We start from the raw sequence: 19,290 nt of genomic DNA, 5'->3' as shown, positions 1-19,290 counted from the left end.
CAAACATTAGCAATGAAAGCCAAAAACAATATATTTCACACCAAAGAATATGTATCTTTACAGAAACAAAATCGTAAAAAATTAGGTAAATAATATAGGAAATCCAGTAACTCACACAAAGCCTATTTCCAGAAGTATAGTTCTGAAATTTGGTGACATGATCAGGACGCTTCCAAAAAACTAGTAATAGTACTTTAAGAATGTAGCTCCAAGCAGAGCTAAAAGAAATGCTGGGGAAAAACTGAACACGGGGCTTGCAGCAGACGGGTTCACAACAGGTCGAATTCCTGAATTTGTAGTTGGAGCTCCGGCAGTATCAGATGGCGGAGTCAAAGATGGAGTTGCATTAGATTCCGGAGTCATGGCTGGTGATTCTGCTTGAGGGACACCAGAAGCTGCTCAAATACAGTGCATTTGAGTTTATATTAAAATTTAATGAATTTTTTGAACAAAAAATAAAGTAATGAACAACGCTTGTTACCACTAGGACTAGCAGCAGGAGAAATTCCAGGAGACAGAGTTGGACCTTGGCCTAGTGCAGCTGGACCTGTCCGTTTTAAAATATATCATTATTTTGTGCTTTGAATAATTATATAATCAATCCGCTTTCTAGCATAAAATAATCCCAGAAGAAATAAGTAATTAGAGTACCTGGAGCTGGAAGAGGTGAGCTAGAGGCTGCAATTTTAAGGCATGAAAAAACTCAGTACAAAATAGAACCATGATTGACAGGAAATGTACAAGGTACTGTAAAATAATTTTTACCTTTGCATTGGAGAGGCACACCGGGCATGTTACAAGCGCGAGGGAGAGCAATGGCGAGGGTACGATTGATGGGAATTTGAAAGGGAACACTTCCAGTAACAATAAGGCAAAGACAGTCTGTGCCATTACTAGTAATGGACTTGAGGGAGTTGCAGCAGTCAGAAGATGGAGAAGTCCCATTGGCAGTGCTATTTGTGATGAAACTCGCGCAAGAACTGAAGCTCGATAGCATTGAGGGGCTGCAGGCTGTATTGATCTGTCCATAAACTGGCACAATGAGGACAATTATGGCAATGGCCAACGCGGGAAGAGAACGTAGAAGGGTTGTAAATTGTGCAGCCATTTGGTGGAGTGTGTGTTGTGAAGTGCTAGCTAGTAGATGAGGAATCGGAGAATGTAGAGGATTATGTGGTGGTATGAAGAGAAGAGAGTGAAAATGTATTTATAGGAGAGTTTGAAGGAAATGAAGTGGAGGGAAGAAAGAATAAGTGGACGAGAAGTTGGTTTCAGGGTGTTGAACAACCATAACTAACTCTAAAATAAACACTCTTTGGTATTCGCTTAGGTGGGCTTGCTTGCTGCTTGTAGCCTCCTGGTCACGTATTGTCCTTTCCTTGACATAGGCCGATAAATACGAGGTGTTTGATTATGATATTAATCAACTATTGTTTTAGTTTTGAATAATATTATTACTCAGATTTGGGTATAAAGTATCATGATACATATTTGATTGTTAAATTTAATAAATTTAGAGATACCAGGACACAGTCCTCTTGTTGGACACGGTATCTAGAAATGCATAATACAATATGAAGGTATTGTAAATATATATGTAATATGTTGACAAAAAGAAACTGTCAAACTATAATCAAAATAAGCGATGTTCTATGCTTGTTTTTTTTATTTGCATTGTATATTCAACTTAAATCTGGTATTTTGGTTGATAAAAATATCCACATCTTAATTAAACGATCGCATACTTATTAATTAAAAATTTTAATATAGAATAAGTGTCATGTCAATATATCTAAATTTCAAATACTATAAATTTTGAGAAAATAGTGAGATTATCTTCAAAATTATAATAAATAAGTGAAAATAATGTTCACAAGTTCCTACAGGCTTAGTTGTATTTCAGAATATGTCCATAATATCAAAAGTTGGCCACTTGAAAAGAAAGTTTGGTCACCTAAAACAACAACTGTTTTGTCATTATTCCACAAATAATAAAATTCAAACTTGGTATGGTTGACGACCCCTTCCTCACTAGTCAACAACAACGCCCACTTTCCTTAAATTTCCTCCTCAAACCTCCCTCAAAAATCCCAATTTTCTCACAAAAAACTGAACAAACTCCCTCTCTAACAGAGAAGAGTTCTTCAAGTTCATCTGATGGAAAACCAGAGATTCGGGTTCGTTATCAGTTACATCCTTCTAAGCGTGCTCTGGACAACAGCGATGGCACAATCTGATTGTGACAACATGGTAATAAGCATGTCACCATGCCTCAACTACATCACCACAAAGACAGCGTCACCTATGCCAGGGTGCTGCACGCAGCTCGGTAGCATCGTCAAGTTAAGGCCAGAGTGTTTGTGCCAGGTTCTTAGCGTTGGTGGTGCTTCTCTGGGGCTTACTGTCAACCAAACCCAGGCTCAGGCTTTGCCTGATACATGCAATGTTACAACTCCCCCACTCAACAACTGTAAAGGTAACAATTCACTTGTACATAAGCTGCATTCAGTCAGATTATATTTGCACTTGTAATAAAATACAGATAACTTATATTCAACTCCATTTTTGTAGCAAATAACCCAGATTCAACCAAAGAGGCACCTACAGGTAATTCATCAGTTACCTTACCGACCTCGTGTCAAAGTTTTCCCAACATACAGTGTTCTAAAAATCTCTGATATTGTATTGTGTTGCTAATTTGTTTATAAACACGACCTCGTGTCAAAGTTTTCTCAACCGCAAAATACATTTTACCAACATTTTTTATTGAAAAACAGGTAACGGTTCATCAGATGCAAGCCTCAACAATTTGGCAGTTCCATTGTTCTTCCTCGTCTTTGCTGCATCATACGCCTTCACCATTATGTAAAACTTCCAATGCAGCAGCCCAGCTTTCCAGATATATCCTAGGCAAACTTGCTCACTATTTTCTTCTAGCCTAGTTTTTGCGCCTTGTGGAACTGTAAAATAGAGATAAATTTCCCTAGCATTATTCTAGTTTTATTTCTATTCATTTTAGTTTTACTTCTATTAGTGAATTCACGAGGAAAGATAATTTGGCAAAATTTCTCAGAAAAACTGTAAAATGTGCTACACATTCAGAGAAATGATACTTTTTCAAACGTATTGCTTTCCCAATGGTAACATAGTACAAACTTGGTCGATGCAATAAAATTGCAAGACTTGTTCATATAAAGCATAAATGCACAAGCACAACAATGACGCTAAGTTTTGGACAATTAAATTGCAGCCGTACTTTTGTGCAACTATGAAATAGTGCAACCATTTGGCACAACAAATACTATAATCAATCACATCAGAGCTCTCAAAAATCCATATATAATAAGTCCACTTCTCTTCTCAAGTAAAACTAGACATCACGATCGAGGTGTGCATTAGGAGCTAGATACAACTACATAACTACAGTATCATAATGATACAATTTATACAAAAACATGACAAATTGGATCTAAAAAACAGATACTCATTCACCAAATGGGCCTTGCACTCCCTCACTGGCAACATGCCACTCTTGTAAGTTGCGTGTCACGTCTGTCAAAACAGAACAGGTCCTGCGTTCATATTATCCCTGCACAAAAGCAGACATCATATGGCTTTTGGAAATACATTTCCAAGGCACTATCAGAAAAACCATACAAGAAACAATTGCAAGAGTTGGGCAGTACCAATACAAAAAACAGTAATACTGCTAAACTTCCTAATTTAGTGTGTACACATAGACACAGACACACTTTGTATTAATCCAGGTATACCAGCACTTAGTCTGGATTCACTTGCATCTAGTATTACATATATATTCTTGGTATGCCAGTCATCTACCTCTGCACGACAAAAAGTATAGTGGTCCTAAAACCCCAAATCATTATCAGTTAGCAAAGCAAATAGCAACGGTGAGGATACATGCAAGCAACTATGCGAGTGCATCTAACAATGGTGATAAATAAGAAAGATCAGGTACAATTAGTATATCCCAAATGTGTAGCCACATACTTATAAAATTAACAAGTTTGTCAGACTTTAAGTAGACTTGAGTGGTGTTTAAAGCTCCGTTGACCTTAAGAACGTGATCTTGACCGCATGAATTCTTCTAGTCTGTCCCATACATCTAGTGCTGCAGCTCTGTCCTGATGCCGCTTGTTTTTACTGATCTGCAGAGGAAATCATACCATAAGAATGGACACCATATATGATTGCAAATATTGAATATCAGAACTTTATAAAAAATGTTACCTCTTAAACAACATGTCCGACAGGCAAACTAATTATTTAAGCTATTCACATTATACGTCTGAATTTGAGCAAGTTAATCAAAATATTTAAAGAAAGATTCAATCAACTCATCTCGAGCAAAAGTTTCAACATATGGTCCAGAAATAATATAGAGAAGCGTTCATCGCTTCCATTAACACCATATAAAAGATGACACATGTCATACTCATACCTGCGGAGTAACCTTATAGTCATATAGATGCTATCTTTTCTCCTTTTCTTTTGGTTATTTAATACTATGTTACTCGGACTCTTCATTTTGCCTCAAGTTCCTGTGTCGGATACTTGACACCCGGACATGGATATAGACTTGAACACTTATTTTATGCCATAAACATGCAAAATTTTCAACATGTTGCCAACGGACACATATCCATGTTGAACACTTCCAGCCGAGTAACAAAGGACAAAGGTCCTATCTTCGCTTCATAGATAAAAATAGTTTTTTGACAAGCTACAATCTTCCTCTCACCCTGTAAGTATATCGCCACCCTCTTCAAAGTCCAAAGTTAATATATAGAGGCCTAGAGTCGCGCGCTTACTTCCAGGTTAAGAATAGCATTATGTAGTTAAAATGTGTTGATGTTTATACACGAACACCAAGTATTTATAAAAGAAACATAGTGGCTGCTCAGTCAGAGCCCCAGGGCCAGTGTTGTGAAATGCGCAAAATCGAAAAAAGCGCAAAATTCAATTTTGAAGAGCAGACCACGAAGCGCGCTTATTTGCATGGTATTTTGCCAAAAATGAAATTATTAATATAATTATCTATATTTTAACTTGTATACTTTTGAGATTGTTTGTGCTAATATTTAACATTAGAATTGTACTTAAAACAGCTTCAAACATAATAAAACGTCTCCAACATAGTAGAAATATCAACTTTGTAGGAATATTAACTAATGGGGAAAGAGACAGCGAGAATAGGATATGAGAGAGTGTAAACACATATAGGGGTGTCAAATGGATAATTCGGATTCGGATATGTCTGTATTCGTCTTCGAATCCGAAATTTTTTAAAGGATAATATACGAATCCTAATATTCGGATGCGAATCCGGTTTTTGTTAAAAAAAAAATAGTAAAAATCAAAAGTTAATTTTAAAAATTGAGTTAATAAATAAAGTCATTAAAGGCAATTTATATTTATTCAAAAATGAAATTTTATTTATCTTTTAATATAAATTTGTTATTTTTGAAATATTAAACTCAAATGATATTATAATGTCTATAATATTTTACAATTATATAAAATTTATATAAATATATTATTTTATGAATACATATATAAATATACACACTATAATACACATACTTTAAAGTTATAGAATGATAATATATATATATATATATATATATATATATATATATATATATATATAATATTTAATATCATATATATTTAATTTTGGATTTGGATATTATCCGATACGAATATGCCTATATCCCTATCCGGAATTTTCGTATTCAAATGCGGATAATATCCACTTTATCTCGTATATGAATGCGGATTTTTCAGACGGATATCAGATTTATCGGACCCTTTTGACAGCCCCTAAACACACACAGCTCTTTGAAGGCTGATGTGCAAACTTTGTCCCATGAAATGTTATAGAGGTAGGTAGGGTTTTTTTAACTCGATAGTGTTTTAGTTTTCTCAGATTTTTGTGTGTTTTTGCGATTTTGTGCGATTAAGCACGAGTCAAACACGATTTTATGCCAATTTGATGATAACACTAAATCACCCATACGAAACTCGAAGAACCTTCATCTCATTGCTAAGCATGATTAATCACAATTGTAACAACAATGCCCAGGGTAAATGAACAACACATAACTACTTAACAATTTTAGCAACAAACTAACTTCTTCTGTCATAATTAAAATCTGCGTCATGAAACACGCCAAATTAAAAAAAAAAACAGAAAGATCCAATTTTAAAGCGCCACTCACAAAGCGAAATTATCTGCACAATTTTTTTCCCAAAAATGAAAGTATATATAACATTATCAATATTTATACTTATATTTCTATAAATGTTTGTTCCAAATTCTGATATTTAAGAGTAAAATAGTAGTGAAAATATAAAATTAAAATATAAATTCTCAAACATAGTAAAAATATCCCACAAAAGTATCAACTATCAATCGATAATATTTAGCAAGTCCAAGTGGGTGCCGGGCAACACCCCTTGAAAAGTAGCATTAAAATTATAGTACAAATATGTTACTATATACTCCTTCTGACCCTTTTTAGTTGTCCACTATTGACTTTTAATGGTCAAATTGGCTATTCTTTGACCAAAGATTACAGAATATTCTTTCATTATTTTAAAATATAGAAGATTGCATTTCAAAATTAATTATATGTACGTTATAACGATATAACTTTTAAATACTTTTCAATAATATAATACACACACACACATATAGGATCGTGCTCAAAAGAGAACCAATGCTTAAAATAGAAACATAAAACCACTAAGGTTCTGCCGCGGAACTGTGACTAATACTAGAAATAAGATAAGGGTTCTATGCCTAATGACCATGTGAAACATGACCATATATATATATATATATATAATTTAGTCAAAATTTGATAAATTTGACTATTGAAAGTCAAAACTGGACAACTAAAAAGGGACGAAGGGAGTATTTAAGATGAGAAATTGAGAATACAAAAGAAAAATTAGGGAACGGGGGAGAGAAGGAGAGACTATTCAACACAATTTATTTTGCTGAAGTAAATACTACATATTTTAGTCTTTCTGTTTCATATGTTGCTATGTTATATGAAACTGTTTTGATGCTATCTTACAATGGATCGTTCTCTTAAAGATTAATATACAATAATTCAAAATCTTTATACTGGAGACTAGCTAATACAAAGTATTTATTTTGTACTCCTTAATTAATTGCAAAATCTTATTTGAGTGTTTTTCGTAAACAAAACAAATCAGAATGAAGAATTCTGCAAGAAATGATAGAGTGTGTAGTCTGTGCAGATCTTACACAACTGGCAGATCCTTTGCCTACTTTCGAAGCACAATTAAGTTAGATTTTAACAACAGTGGTTGACATCAAATCAATTAACAATTAATTAAGATTTAACTTTTTGGTAATGGCTCAATCTATAGACATATATTCTTACCGAGATGATCTTCACATTCCACTGCTTGGCAGTTTTTGCCGACTCCACACTATCATCCTCGAAACGCATGTAAAAACCAAGAACTGCACCCAAATTTCACATGTAATTAAAAAGATAAATTATCTCCATCTTTCTAAGGAATGTGCTTAAAATCCAATTCAAATGTTTCTATTCATGCTGAGAAAACCTTTTCTAGTAATTTCAACTTCCATTCTAAATAGATTTATCACAATACACAAGTTAGAATTTATTCAATTTAATTGAAAAAATTCTACAATTATCACAACAATTCAAATTAATTCAAAATTATGAACATAATAGCAAGTAAACAACACCAAGTAAGATTAAAAAACAACTGCACTTACTGTTGTTGAAGATCTCGACATGATCCTTAAAAGGCCAATCTTTAAATTGCCATTCCTTGCCCAACACGAAAACAGCCACTACTCTGTCCCAATCTTCTGCCTTCAAAGCCGAAGGCTTATCCCTTACCTCATAAGCTGTCACAACCCTATCCCTACTAAACTTCTTCTGAACCGTAACACAATCCGGCTTCGGCCCCTTCATCTGCTTCACCTTCACATCTGTCGGAATATAAACCCCATCTTCCAAAAACTCCTTAACATTATAAATCGTAATCAACGTCTGCGAAGCACTCGGAACCAAAATAATAGGAACCCCCTCACCAATCTTACTCCCCTTCAAATGCATCTTCGCCTTGGGCGTCGCATCAAACCCCCCAACCTCCTCCCCATACCTCCTCTCAATCCTACTCTTGGCAACCAACCCATCTTTCCTCTGCTGCATTTCACTCCTCTCCCGTTCCTCATTCCTCTTTGTCGCCCCAACCAACACCGAATAAAAATCCCTATTCCTACACTGCAACAAACTCTCCCGGTCCTTAAACGGCCTCTCAATCTCCCTCACCAACGCAACCCCATCCTCGACAACTCCCCCGCCAAATCCCTCATTCAAATCAATCTCCCCCTCCAACCCCATCCCCCCCAAATTAGCCTCCTCGGGTCGATACTCATCGAAACCCGAGTACTTCGCCTGCGGGGCAACAAACTCAATCGCGTCCGTCGAATCGATCTTACCGTGTAAATAATCAATCAACGGCTTTCGATCAAGAAAAGTAACAGCAGGAATCTTGTGGGTCCCAGCAATACGAATGTAATCATGATGCTTGGAATTGAGATTAGTGACGAAGTAAACTAGGGTTTCGAGAGTGTAGAGATTACCTTGTTTAGAGCGATACGCGGTTTCGATTGAGCAAGGGAATGTGTAGGAGTTGCCGAAGCGGTAGTGGTCGCCGACTCGGACGATTTGACTCAGCTCGTTTCGGGTTGTGAAGTCTCGTAGAACGGAGAGAGGGTCCATTTTTGACGGAGAGTGAGTTCAGTGTTGTGGCTTCTCTCTGCTGCTCTCTCTCTGTATATAAACAGAGTCAAATTTCTGTCAAATACCGATAATTTATATTTCTTTCTGTTTTACTCTGTTTTCATAGATCAGTTTATCGACAAACGTTAGTATAAGTGATTCACTTGGGAAACGTTTTTATATTTCTCTCCCCAACTTCTTAAAAGTTTTTGGGAAAAATCTCAAATTGGTCACTGAAATGAGCCTGTAGTATCAAAAATTATATCGAACTCAACGGGGTCTCATCCGTACCACTTTAGTAACTGATAATGACATGTCTGTTAGTTTGATTGTTTGACCAAACGGAAAGCTGACGTGGCGAACGTTTGTTTGACAGAGTCGTCCCTATCAGCATCTATGTGGATTGTAACATAACAAAACAATTAAATACCCTTATCCCCTACTCTCTTCCCAATCTCTCTCTCTATATAAACTTAACATAAGAAGATGATATTTAAGAGTGAGGCCCACAAGAGAGATGTTGCTAGAGATCTCAGGCCAACTGGAGCCTCGGTGAAGAAAAATTCCATCATGCCAGCCAGGGTGAAAAGATCAGCAGACCTGAGAAATAAGTACTGCAATGACACTCGTCTCAGTTTTGGTCACCTACTGCGCAAATGGAATGATGATGTGGTTGTGGACTGAAAATACTGAAAGTCTGGAAGAGAAGCTGGTGACACACGTAGAGATCCAATCTTAGTGTTCATGGTGGCTGCTCTATGAAGGAACTCTGCTTCTGATGAAAACTGGGCTGCTTCTTGTTGATTAGCAGATAGGTCTCCCTCACCGCAACTTCTGCATATGCATGCAAAATATTGACCCAGTGCTAGTTTAAAAAACAGAAAAAAAACATAAATTTCTATTATATTTTATAAAACTAATTATATTTTTATTTTTACTTATCCACTTTACAAATTTATTAATTAACTATTGCTTTTATTGGTGTTTTGATTTTAACGGGTAATTTTAGATCTATAGATTATATAAAGAAATTTTGTTACCCATTTTTTTATCTTTTTCTTCGAAAGTGGAAGTATCGAATAAACAAAATAAATTATTAATAGATCCCATCTTGTTACTCATTTTCTTATCTTATTTATTATTTTATACCAAATTTTTAAATTCCGTACACTATCCAAATATAATAAACTGGACATGACAGAGGGTAAAATATTCGATCCATATATAAATAATTTATTGAAACTGAATAATTTAAGATGACATAATCTTATGATTAATTCTAAAAATTTTATTAATATCTTAGAAATTCTTACATTGACCAAAAAATTACGGACCATAAGCTTGCTGCTAGACAAGAAGAAAACAATATCACTGTCGAGTTATTAACAGGAAGGAAAAATTATATAACTTTCATTTGCATTTAACTTACATTCACTTGTTTTTTCTTTACAAAAACTCGGACAGGACATAACTAAGCATGCAAAAGAAAGATGAGCAATAAAAGAAAGTTTGAGACATAAAACCTACAGTTCTACAATCGCTGGACACATTTAATCCTGTTCGACTTCCTTCATAGCAAAACTCATCAGCTCGAGAACTTGGTCCATCTTCAGCTCTTCAACCTCACCATTGATGAAGCTTGAATTCCTCGACAGTCAAGGCGTCTAATCTTGGGATCAACTCTTGCACTGTGCCTAGGATAGCATGGTGCAGCACATCCTTTGCATACACCTTCCCCCACCACAACATTCAGATCAACCATTTTGTTCGCGAACACTTCTGAATGCTTAACTTGCCTTCATCCAACAACCGGACTGATTTCGACGTTAAAACTCCATTATCATTAAACGAATAATTATGGAACACCGTAAACTTCCCTTTCTCTTTCATTACATCATTTGTCTTAGCGATGAGCGAACCTGTCGAGTCCGTAAATAAAGCAGGCGTCATCACCTTGACATTTGTGGGATAGCACAAATCTTCATCTATGAGATAGGGCAAAATGATCTAGTTTAGAATTCCAAAACAAATTCTATGAAATAGGTGTTATTTGCATGAACAATATTAAACATAATGTACACTTCAGATTGATTCACATCCAATATGATTACTTCCTGCAGGTGTGTGGTATCAAAGAGGTTCCTCTTCACTATTTCAATATGTGTAAGCTCCCAACCCATACGTTGTGCATGAAAGCAAGCAGCTTGAATACCGGTCATTATAGCTTGCTTCTCAATGAGATTTGGCAGCGGACCAAGTGCTCCCTAGAGTTTTTCACCCTTGCACTTCCTGATAATAACACCAATACAGTTCGAATTATCATTTAGGACATTATTTCAGAGACCACGCAGTGAACATTGATCTTTACAAAATCCTTCTCTAACACTTTCCAAATGTATTCCATTTTAAAGGGACGAAATGAAAGTTTTGAAGAAGATATTTGGATGAAGAGAGAAACAAAAAGGAGCTTTTACAAACTAGAGGAAAATACTCTAGGTTGGTGCTGACAGTAAGCCACCCATACTCCTAGTCTTCAACACATCAACTTTGGTAGACTAATTATGCAGGAGGGCTGAATCCAGAGACTAACTAATAATACTATCATGTTAATATCCAATCCTAATGACGGCAATTTATTTGCTGGACACGGACCCTTCTAGTGGGCTGTCATTCTAGTCATGCCAATTCTTTTTTTGGCCAGTGAGTCCGTATCTTCATTCAGGTCCGTTGAGACATATTGAATGAATATTGATTTTTTTATGAACTGTTGAAATCTAAAATCAGTTACCTTCAATGGAAGTACTCTATCAAGACCTCTGTTGAAAGAATTTATTGCCTCCTGAGTCCGAGTAAATGACAACCCTTTTATGATGTAGTCTCTGTTTAATAACCAATCTTAGCACAAATAAAATTCCCTCAATCTCAGTTTCACTAGCATTGTTTAGCAATGCAGGGCCCAAAAATGTTAACAACAAATTTCCCGCGCTATCATTTATATAGCCTCCAATTCCACCTCATAACTTATTTTCATCATTTAACCCCCAAGCACCATCTACTGCGCATATGTAATCAAAATTTTCCATCTTGTATTTCCAAAATTTTCCATCTTGTATTGATCAGTTTATGATGATGCTAGTTTGATGCATGCACTATAAACAAATGGCATTTCCTTCTGCTTTTGTGGTAACTTGTAATTTACTAAATTTTTATTTAATCATGTTAACCGAAATTATAACACTAGATGATGCGGTGATGCTACCAGACTATTGTACAGTACTATCTGATTCTTTTTTCATTATATCACCTTCCCTGTTATATTGGCCGTTATGATTAACAAGTTTTTCATGGTAAATATCAGTTATGCATACATTTCTTCGAATAAGGGCTCAAAATTGTATTTTGCACTGGACCAGCCTTGGAAAGGTTTAGTCACCTGACATTCCTGACAATTATTTTCAAGCTGAGCTACTCAACTCATTTCATTTTCAACACTACTTAGCCTCTTTCCTCGTGATAACTCTTATGCAGTCGATGCACATACAAAGCAGAGTACTGACTTTAAAATAAAATCTAAGTGGATAGTGCCTCCTTTCTGTAACCGAGTTATATACGTAATGTGGAGGACAACCTTGAAATACTACTAGTGGCAGAAAAAGAAGACACAGAAAAAACATCATATCTCACTAAACAAGAGCACTTTCAAGAAAAATCAAATTTAAGGATGTTATTTCATGTTTAAGTAGAGGATGCAGCTCTATAAAAGAGTGAGCTTCTATCCTATAATCCAAGAGTTAAAAAAATGCAGAGAATGGTTTCAAGAATCACTTGTATTCAAATTTTAATATTTTAAATTAGTTCTTATCTTGTTTGGTTCTGGGAAACTTCTCATTTCCTCAATTTATCCCATCGTTGTCTGATTTAGCTTAAAAACCTTTCAAGATTTAAGCGGCGGCTTAGCACTGTGTCTGAATGTGCGAGAGTTGACAATCAATCGTTTGTGATTTACTCTTAATATATCTGTTGGTTCAATTGGCTTTTGCTACGTGCATGATGAATATATTAAATTTTACATATTGACATGTATGATTATTGGCGAAGGTGTAGCCAGTTTTGAGCTGAGGGGCACAGTACTTCGTCAAAATTACTACTTAAATAAAATATGAGCACATGTAAACATAATTGATTATAATATATTTCACGCAGATATCAAACACACAATAAGCGCAGAAGAAAAGAAAATAGGTGACTGGACAAACCATGCCAAAAATTATTAGAGAGATAAATTACATCAGCTGATATGTCTCTCATTAAATAAGTTGGTTCTTCCCCTGAACATAGTTGTTGTGGCTTTATCATTTGTGTAGAAGTCTTGTGCTATATGGGAAATTGGGCTAAAATATTCATGTGCTTTTCTATATCAATTTCTGATTTTCCCCTAAAGATAATGTTTGATGCAACTGGTGACGTATAATTTCTGCAAGTTGAAAGTAAATACTTGCAGTTCTGCGATGAATTTCCTTAATAAAAATCAGAATGAATGAAGTCTGTGATTTCCATATCTTTTCTATGCTAATATTACTTCATTTTGTTGGCAGAAGGACTATAAGTTGATTAGTTTGAGAGCAAATCAATCAGAAGGTGATCCCAGCATATACCATGAGGATTAAGGCAAATATACATTTTTTTTCTCCTGAAAAGCTCTTTCTATCAGTTCTGTTTAGATATATGACACGATGTCATTAATATGAGAAACAATAAGCTAGATTGCGATTATATACATGATGGAGCGCCATTTGTGCCTTTTGTTGTGATTCTAGACAGTTGTGAATATTTATATAATTTGTCAAGTGTTATCAGAGCCAGTTGCTGATATCACTGGATACATACGCCACACAATAAATTTTAAATTGGACAGGGAAACACTTCGTCGCCACCTGAAAAGGACTTTAACAACTGAGGTAGGCTAGTCCTTCCATTGCTAAATATGAAAGAGACTTGAAAACAACCTACTACCACATGAAGATGTAATTTAGATTAAACCTTCCTCCTTAAAAAGGACGCATACTGTTTATATGGCCTCTAAATTATAACAACATTTTTCCATCTAAAGAAACCTCATAATTGTAATAACCTCAAGTAAGACCTCTATCCCAGGTGACGGGGGACCTGTCACAACAGTTAGAGTAGTTCACATGGTGGATCATGTCATACAAATACAACTACATGCCTAAATGAAGTCGTTACATATATATGAAGAGTGCAAACTCGAATAACCAATGCCAAGAAATTTTTTGAGCCACTGTATAAGGTAACTGTTGTGTGATTTGTTACTCTATAACAAAAAAAAGTTTAGCCGGGATGCAGAATGAAAATTTTAGGAACTTTTCAAATTTCCAAGTCAAACTAAAAGTTCTGATGAATTCAAAACTAGAAATTATTCATGACTTAGATGATGAAATGTCTCTTCGATCTGCTAGTTTCACCAATATTTGGTAAGAAAACAGAAAAAGATTATTTTCCAGATTTCTTTATTTAACTTGTTCCACTCGTCATCGTGGTGTAAGTTTTTGCACTATAACCTAAACATTACTAGAAATGCTTGCACTTGTTCTTAAGTACAATCTGTATGTTCTCTAAATTTTTAAAAATTGTATGCTCATTCAAGCATTGTTGCCATCACTAACTATCATCATGGTAAATTAATGTATAACTAAAACATAAGAAAATTGCAAAAGGAAAGATACCAAAAGCTTCACATACTCATTCCTACTAAATAGCATTTAATTTTGCAGATTTGGGTGCAACCTTCAAATTTTAAAAGCAATGAGCTTCTTTGACATTTCTTTTTCCATTAGTCCAAATGGTAGTGTCCATTTAATATCTGCATTATTTGACTATATTACAAATAACAGGAACAGTTACTTATATGCCTTTGTTTTCCTCGGCTATATCTCTATCAACGTCTGAATAAGTTGTTTGTTTATGAGCCAGAATTGGTTATATGAAGGGAAATATTATTGTTACGCTTTAATCTTAATCAGTGCAGATGTTTTATTAGCTGAGAATATAACCTACGAGATAAAGCCTGATGTTCTGATTTACTAACAAATGTTACTTGATCTCTGTTTATTAATGTAAAATGATTAAGTATAGTTTAAGCTCTTGACATAGTTGGTGTGAATCATTGAAAAGCTTGAACATCTTTGTTAATTGTCTTTTAAATTTCATATCCATATGAAGGGTTAATAATAGTTCAACTCTCGACGTAGTTTATTCATCGTGGCGATGTCTGACAGGAATCTGATAATCAAACATAGTTTTGACAATAATTACAAAGATCTATCAATTAGTGCAACAACTTATTGATCTTTTGGAATTATCTATTCATTTCAATAACAATATAAATGTTGGATTGAAGGTTTGGTGTCCTGGGAGTTAGAAAGTGGTTGTGTGGGGCATAGAAGTATCCATAGTTGGAAGGTAAAGACACTTAGAGTCCATGTGGGATGCCATGTGAAGGACATTATAAAAATTCCAAGTCTCTAATTAGATTTTAAATTTTAACTAAGTTTCTGATGATAATAGTGTACTAGAAAACAAGGCCTACATGTGCCAAATCATTGAATCTTTGAAGAATGGATCTTAAACTAAACCATGTTCAAATGATTATGCACAAGAAGTTTGGAAGTAACCAATATTTGATTTAATTTTCTTAGCTAAACCCCATCACCAAAAACAGAAGATCATTTGCAGTCATGAAATATATTTAATTACCTCTTCATCCATCTGACCTAGAGTAGTTGCTTACTTATCTATCAGATTTGGTTTTTCAAGCGCCTGCAGTATCCTGTCTATTATTTTCGGCATGATCTGTCGAATTTGATTTAATAGTACAATTTCTTTCTCTTTAATATTTTGGTTCATCTATTTTATCGAATTGGTTATGTCTTAATTAATGCGGTTTTCTGAAATACCTTCACACTGGTAGTAAACTGAGGCTTTCATTTCCAGTAGATCTGATATTTATCATGTTCTGGCAACATAAATGCATATTAGCATGATTGAAGGATATTAGTATATAGATCCTCCTAAGAGTCACCTTGAAGGCAGAAATATATGTGGTGCTTAGGTCTCTGCAACTGCCTGGTAGCTTATCAGACAAGAACTCACATGATCTCAGGCTCAAGAATATGAGTACAAAAAATTGTTGTATTCTTGGGTGATTACTCGAACATGTTAAATGGTTTATATATAGCTCAGCAACCCCACATGCGAGGCCGTATTTTGTCTGGGGGGGGCATTTATTAAATTTTTTAGAGTGTACACTTTCAAAATCTTGAGACATAACTTGACTCTTCTGTTATTGATTTCTCAGGGTAAGGAAGACAACTTTATTACAACAGATGACTATATTTCCCTGTGCAGGACGCTACTTTATCAGTAGTTTCAGTTTAGTTCATTTGGTTCTGTCAGCAAATGTTCTGACATGATCACACTTTTAGACCTGGATTAACATCCATTGCAATTAGTAACCTTCATTGTGTCACTTGCAGGGTGGACCTCAAGAAAGAGGGAACCAGAGTTCAGACTATTAAAAATTGTCCACGAGAGACCGGAAAGTAGTTATGTCACTAGGCTATCAACGATTTTTTTGGTTAACGGGATTAAATAATTAGGCCAAATTATGGTAGTACCATTATAATGTAAGATCAATTTTGAGGTAACACATTTTCGAGATTATCAAGCTGAATTAGTATTGTCAATTTGTACCTACCAATTAGCACAGGCTACCTCGTGCTTTTGCCTCCATCTTTTTTTTTCCTCCCTAATTACTAATACCTATAAAATTATTCATATGATTGTCCCCAACTTAATAGTTGTTACTAATTTCCTTGATGAGTGGAGTATATTATGTACCCTTAAATTCTTAGCCTGGGTCTGACTTCTGTAGAGTAGTTAGGCCAAGAGGGCGACAATGAAGCATATATATCTAGTTACATCTGGACACTGGAGTCTTATTCTGACCACCCATAAGATGAATTGCCAATATCCATTCAATCTATCACCCAATAATGACTTCAATTTTTTCGATTTCAAGCAACTTAGGCCGTTTTTTTGAAAGAACTGTAATCAACCATAACTACGTTGTTTTATTTAAATTTATTAAATTACAATCTCATAGTCACATGGGATTGTATTGTAATTATCTCTTCTGTTCATTTTCATGAATTATATACCTTCTCACGAGAAATTATGATCCTATATAAGATAATAATCCAAGATTCGAGCTGACATGCAGCAGAGATGATGGTGTTGGCTTTGTCACAAATTTGAAGAAAATGGCCTCAAATATCAATGTCGGAGAAGATGGTGATTAGCTATCACTTTGCAATTCAAAATGTTAAATGGTGTAGCGTTTATCCCTCTCCTTCTTAACGCTATACGATCTAACGTTTTAAACCCTAAAAACTAGTTGATGTAGCGTTTTACTCCCAAAACGCATGATCATCTTCCGTTTTGTAGACTTTTTTTAGACTAAAACGCAAAAGAATGTACCGTTTTCTTCCAAAAACTAAAACGCTAGATTATTAGGTGATAATAAATGATATTTAGGGTTATTTTTCTCAACTCTACTATTTTGGACATTACTTATGAATTTTGTGACATACGGGACCTTTTCTCGATCATAAAATTCTTGCCCATTCAACACTTGTCCTATAATATACAGTTAAAAGTGTTCCGATGTACACTCTCATTTTTTTTTACCAAGATTTTGGAAGTGTCTCATTGACATAACGAATAAAAACTATACATTTAACAGCTACCTACTAATTATATAATACTATTGTATAGCTATGATCAATCCATATCCATTCTCATGTATACAGATTGGTAGGAAGTTAAGAACTCTACAGTACCTTGTGCAAAACATAATCCATGTGAAAATTGCCAAATCACGCTTGGCTTCTAGTCCATTTTAGTGGTAATAGGAAGTTCGGTGGTGAGCATGATCAAATAAAACAAAATTAAGTTCCTTGTCTATCACTTGATTAACATTTTTAACTTTAAAATCATTTTTAGGCTGCTTAATAGTTCGAGTTAGGGCCGCAATAGTTGTGAAGTTTGCCAAAATTGATTATCGATACTATGACACAGACATATCAAACAGAGAGTAATCTAAAATAATGGATCATGTTGTGTGTGTATTAATCCTAGCAATTGAATTATTAAAGGAGCTAGAGGTTGGAATATTAAAATTAAATGAAAACAAATATTATTGACCTCTGTTAAAATATTTTTAACTTTTCATATTTAATGATACTTTGACAGACCCTCGAGTATATGAAAAATGCTGGATACCCCAAAAATTATTTTTAAACTCTTTTTTCAAATCTTAGTTGTCAATGTATGATTGGTTTCACTCACACACCGATAATAATGGGACTTTAGGTATGCACATAACTCACCCAATTAAAATCAGCTATATTCTCCGAGCATATTGTCCGCATTTCAACTTGCCCCATGTCCCCCTTGTAACGTGGAGATAATTGTGGCAGATATGCAGACTACTATATAAGATCTCTCCTTTCTTACCTCTCTATGAAGGATCTCAACTCTTAAGCATCATCCATCAATAAAACTATAGTCTAATATACAAAATATATATGTCATTTTCTTGCTAGACAATACATAGCTGCATCTTTTTGATCAACTTTAATTACAAAGTCCACTCTGCATTTCAAGTGAAACAAAAAATGGACATTGAATTGGTCAAGTGTGAGTGTTGCGGCCTGAAAGAAGATTGTACTCAAGATTATATTAGTGAGGTGAAATTGAAATTTGAGGGTAAATGGTTGTGTGGATTGTGCTCAGAAGCAGTTAGAGATGAAGTCAACAGAGGAAATTCCAAGGCATCAGATGTTGAAGAAGCTATGAGAGCTCACATGTCACTTTGTCGAAAATATAAATCAAATCCCGCCATTCGAGTGGCTGATGGGATGAGGCAGATGCTACGTAGATGATCTGACGTGTCATCAGGCTCACCGGCCTCTTCCAACAAGTATTCAAGATCATCCAACAGCTCTCAAGTAGGAAATGATTCTTCATTCTCTTATTATTAGTCACAAAAATGATAATAATAACCAGATGACTCTTTTGTTTGGAATAAGTTGATTGGGACATTGAAGAGCCATAACTGGCTCTCATGCAACTTGTTCTGTATATAAGAATTTTGTTTCAATTCATGCTGAATTCTATTGATCCTTATTGTCCTCTTGTTCATTTTCTGAGCCTTTGTTTTCATTTGTTTAGTCTCTCTAACCACAAAATCTGCAATTTGTTTCCCAGAAATTGTTGTAACCCTTATTCACAGAGTGTCAACTGTAAAAACAAAATCGTTTCACGTTGTGTCAGTAATATTTTTCTTTTCCTGCATATATTTTGATAAGATGGGAGAACAAACTATTTTCTA

At 34.8% G+C, this 19,290-nt stretch overlaps 3 protein-coding genes and 1 pseudogene across 5 annotated transcripts; 2 read left to right on the top strand and 2 right to left on the bottom strand.

The window, feature by feature from the left end:
• Positions 1-13: 13 nt before the first annotated feature.
• On the bottom strand, positions 14-1,198 carry LOC108195810 (non-specific lipid transfer protein GPI-anchored 20). The gene is made up of 4 exons (XM_017362772.2): positions 766-1,198; positions 652-678; positions 482-547; positions 14-395 (listed from the first exon to the last, which is right to left on the bottom strand). The coding sequence occupies exons 1-4, from the start codon at positions 1,106-1,108 to the stop codon at positions 181-183; spliced, it is 651 nt and encodes a 216-aa protein (XP_017218261.1). The 5' UTR covers positions 1,109-1,198; the 3' UTR covers positions 14-180.
• An 830-nt stretch (positions 1,199-2,028) lies between these two features.
• Positions 2,029-3,122, top strand: LOC108195811 (non-specific lipid transfer protein GPI-anchored 5). Its single transcript, XM_017362773.2, has 3 exons — positions 2,029-2,476; positions 2,572-2,607; positions 2,778-3,122. The coding sequence occupies exons 1-3, from the start codon at positions 2,158-2,160 to the stop codon at positions 2,867-2,869; spliced, it is 447 nt and encodes a 148-aa protein (XP_017218262.1). The 5' UTR covers positions 2,029-2,157; the 3' UTR covers positions 2,870-3,122.
• Positions 3,123-3,299: 177 nt separating this feature from the next.
• On the bottom strand, positions 3,300-8,975 carry LOC108195808 (protein CDC73 homolog). Of its 3 annotated transcripts, none has more exons than XR_010285600.1 (4): positions 7,805-8,975; positions 7,440-7,522; positions 4,012-4,169; positions 3,300-3,589 (listed from the first exon to the last, which is right to left on the bottom strand). XR_010285600.1 is itself a non-coding variant. In XM_017362768.2 (4 exons), exons 1-3 carry the CDS (start codon positions 8,817-8,819, stop codon positions 4,077-4,079), a joined length of 1,191 nt encoding a protein of 396 aa, XP_017218257.1. In that variant the 5' UTR covers positions 8,820-8,975; the 3' UTR covers positions 3,300-3,589; position 4,076. The 3 variants fall into 3 exon arrangements, 1 of the variants encoding a protein (XP_017218257.1); XM_017362768.2 differs by having other exon boundaries at positions 4,076-4,169; XR_010285601.1 differs by lacking the exon at positions 3,300-3,589 and adding an exon at positions 3,690-3,867.
• Positions 8,976-18,574: 9,599 nt separating this feature from the next.
• On the top strand, positions 18,575-18,940 carry LOC108194617 (uncharacterized; annotated as a pseudogene).
• Positions 18,941-19,290: the final 350 nt, after the last annotated feature.

This window comes from Daucus carota, chromosome 7, assembly GCF_001625215.2.
Source record: "Daucus carota subsp. sativus chromosome 7, DH1 v3.0, whole genome shotgun sequence".
In the NCBI taxonomy this organism is placed as follows: Eukaryota; Viridiplantae; Streptophyta; class Magnoliopsida; order Apiales; family Apiaceae; genus Daucus; species Daucus carota.
Note: the sequence above shows the minus strand (reverse complement) of the source record. Positions and strands in the feature narration are given on the sequence as shown.

Coding starts and splice junctions, on each gene's coding strand:
- LOC108195810 (XM_017362772.2), bottom strand. CDS start 1,108: ATGGCTGCACAATTTACAACCCTTCTACGTTCTCTTCCCGCGTTGGCC. Junction 679..765: donor TGTGCCTCTCCAATGCAAAG/GTAAAAATTATT, acceptor TTAAAATTGCAG/CCTCTAGCTCACCTCTTCCA. Junction 548..651: donor CTCACCTCTTCCAGCTCCAG/GTACTCTAATTA, acceptor TAAAACGGACAG/GTCCAGCTGCACTAGGCCAA.
- LOC108195811 (XM_017362773.2), top strand. CDS start 2,158: ATGGAAAACCAGAGATTCGGGTTCGTTATCAGTTACATCCTTCTAAGC. Junction 2,477..2,571: donor CCCACTCAACAACTGTAAAG/GTAACAATTCAC, acceptor CCATTTTTGTAG/CAAATAACCCAGATTCAACC. Junction 2,608..2,777: donor AACCAAAGAGGCACCTACAG/GTAATTCATCAG, acceptor ATTGAAAAACAG/GTAACGGTTCATCAGATGCA.
- LOC108195808 (XM_017362768.2), bottom strand. CDS start 8,819: ATGGACCCTCTCTCCGTTCTACGAGACTTCACAACCCGAAACGAGCTG. Junction 7,523..7,804: donor TGTCGAGATCTTCAACAACA/GTAAGTGCAGTT, acceptor ATTTGGGTGCAG/TTCTTGGTTTTTACATGCGT. Junction 4,170..7,439: donor GGAATGTGAAGATCATCTCG/GTAAGAATATAT, acceptor TTTCCTCTGCAG/ATCAGTAAAAACAAGCGGCA.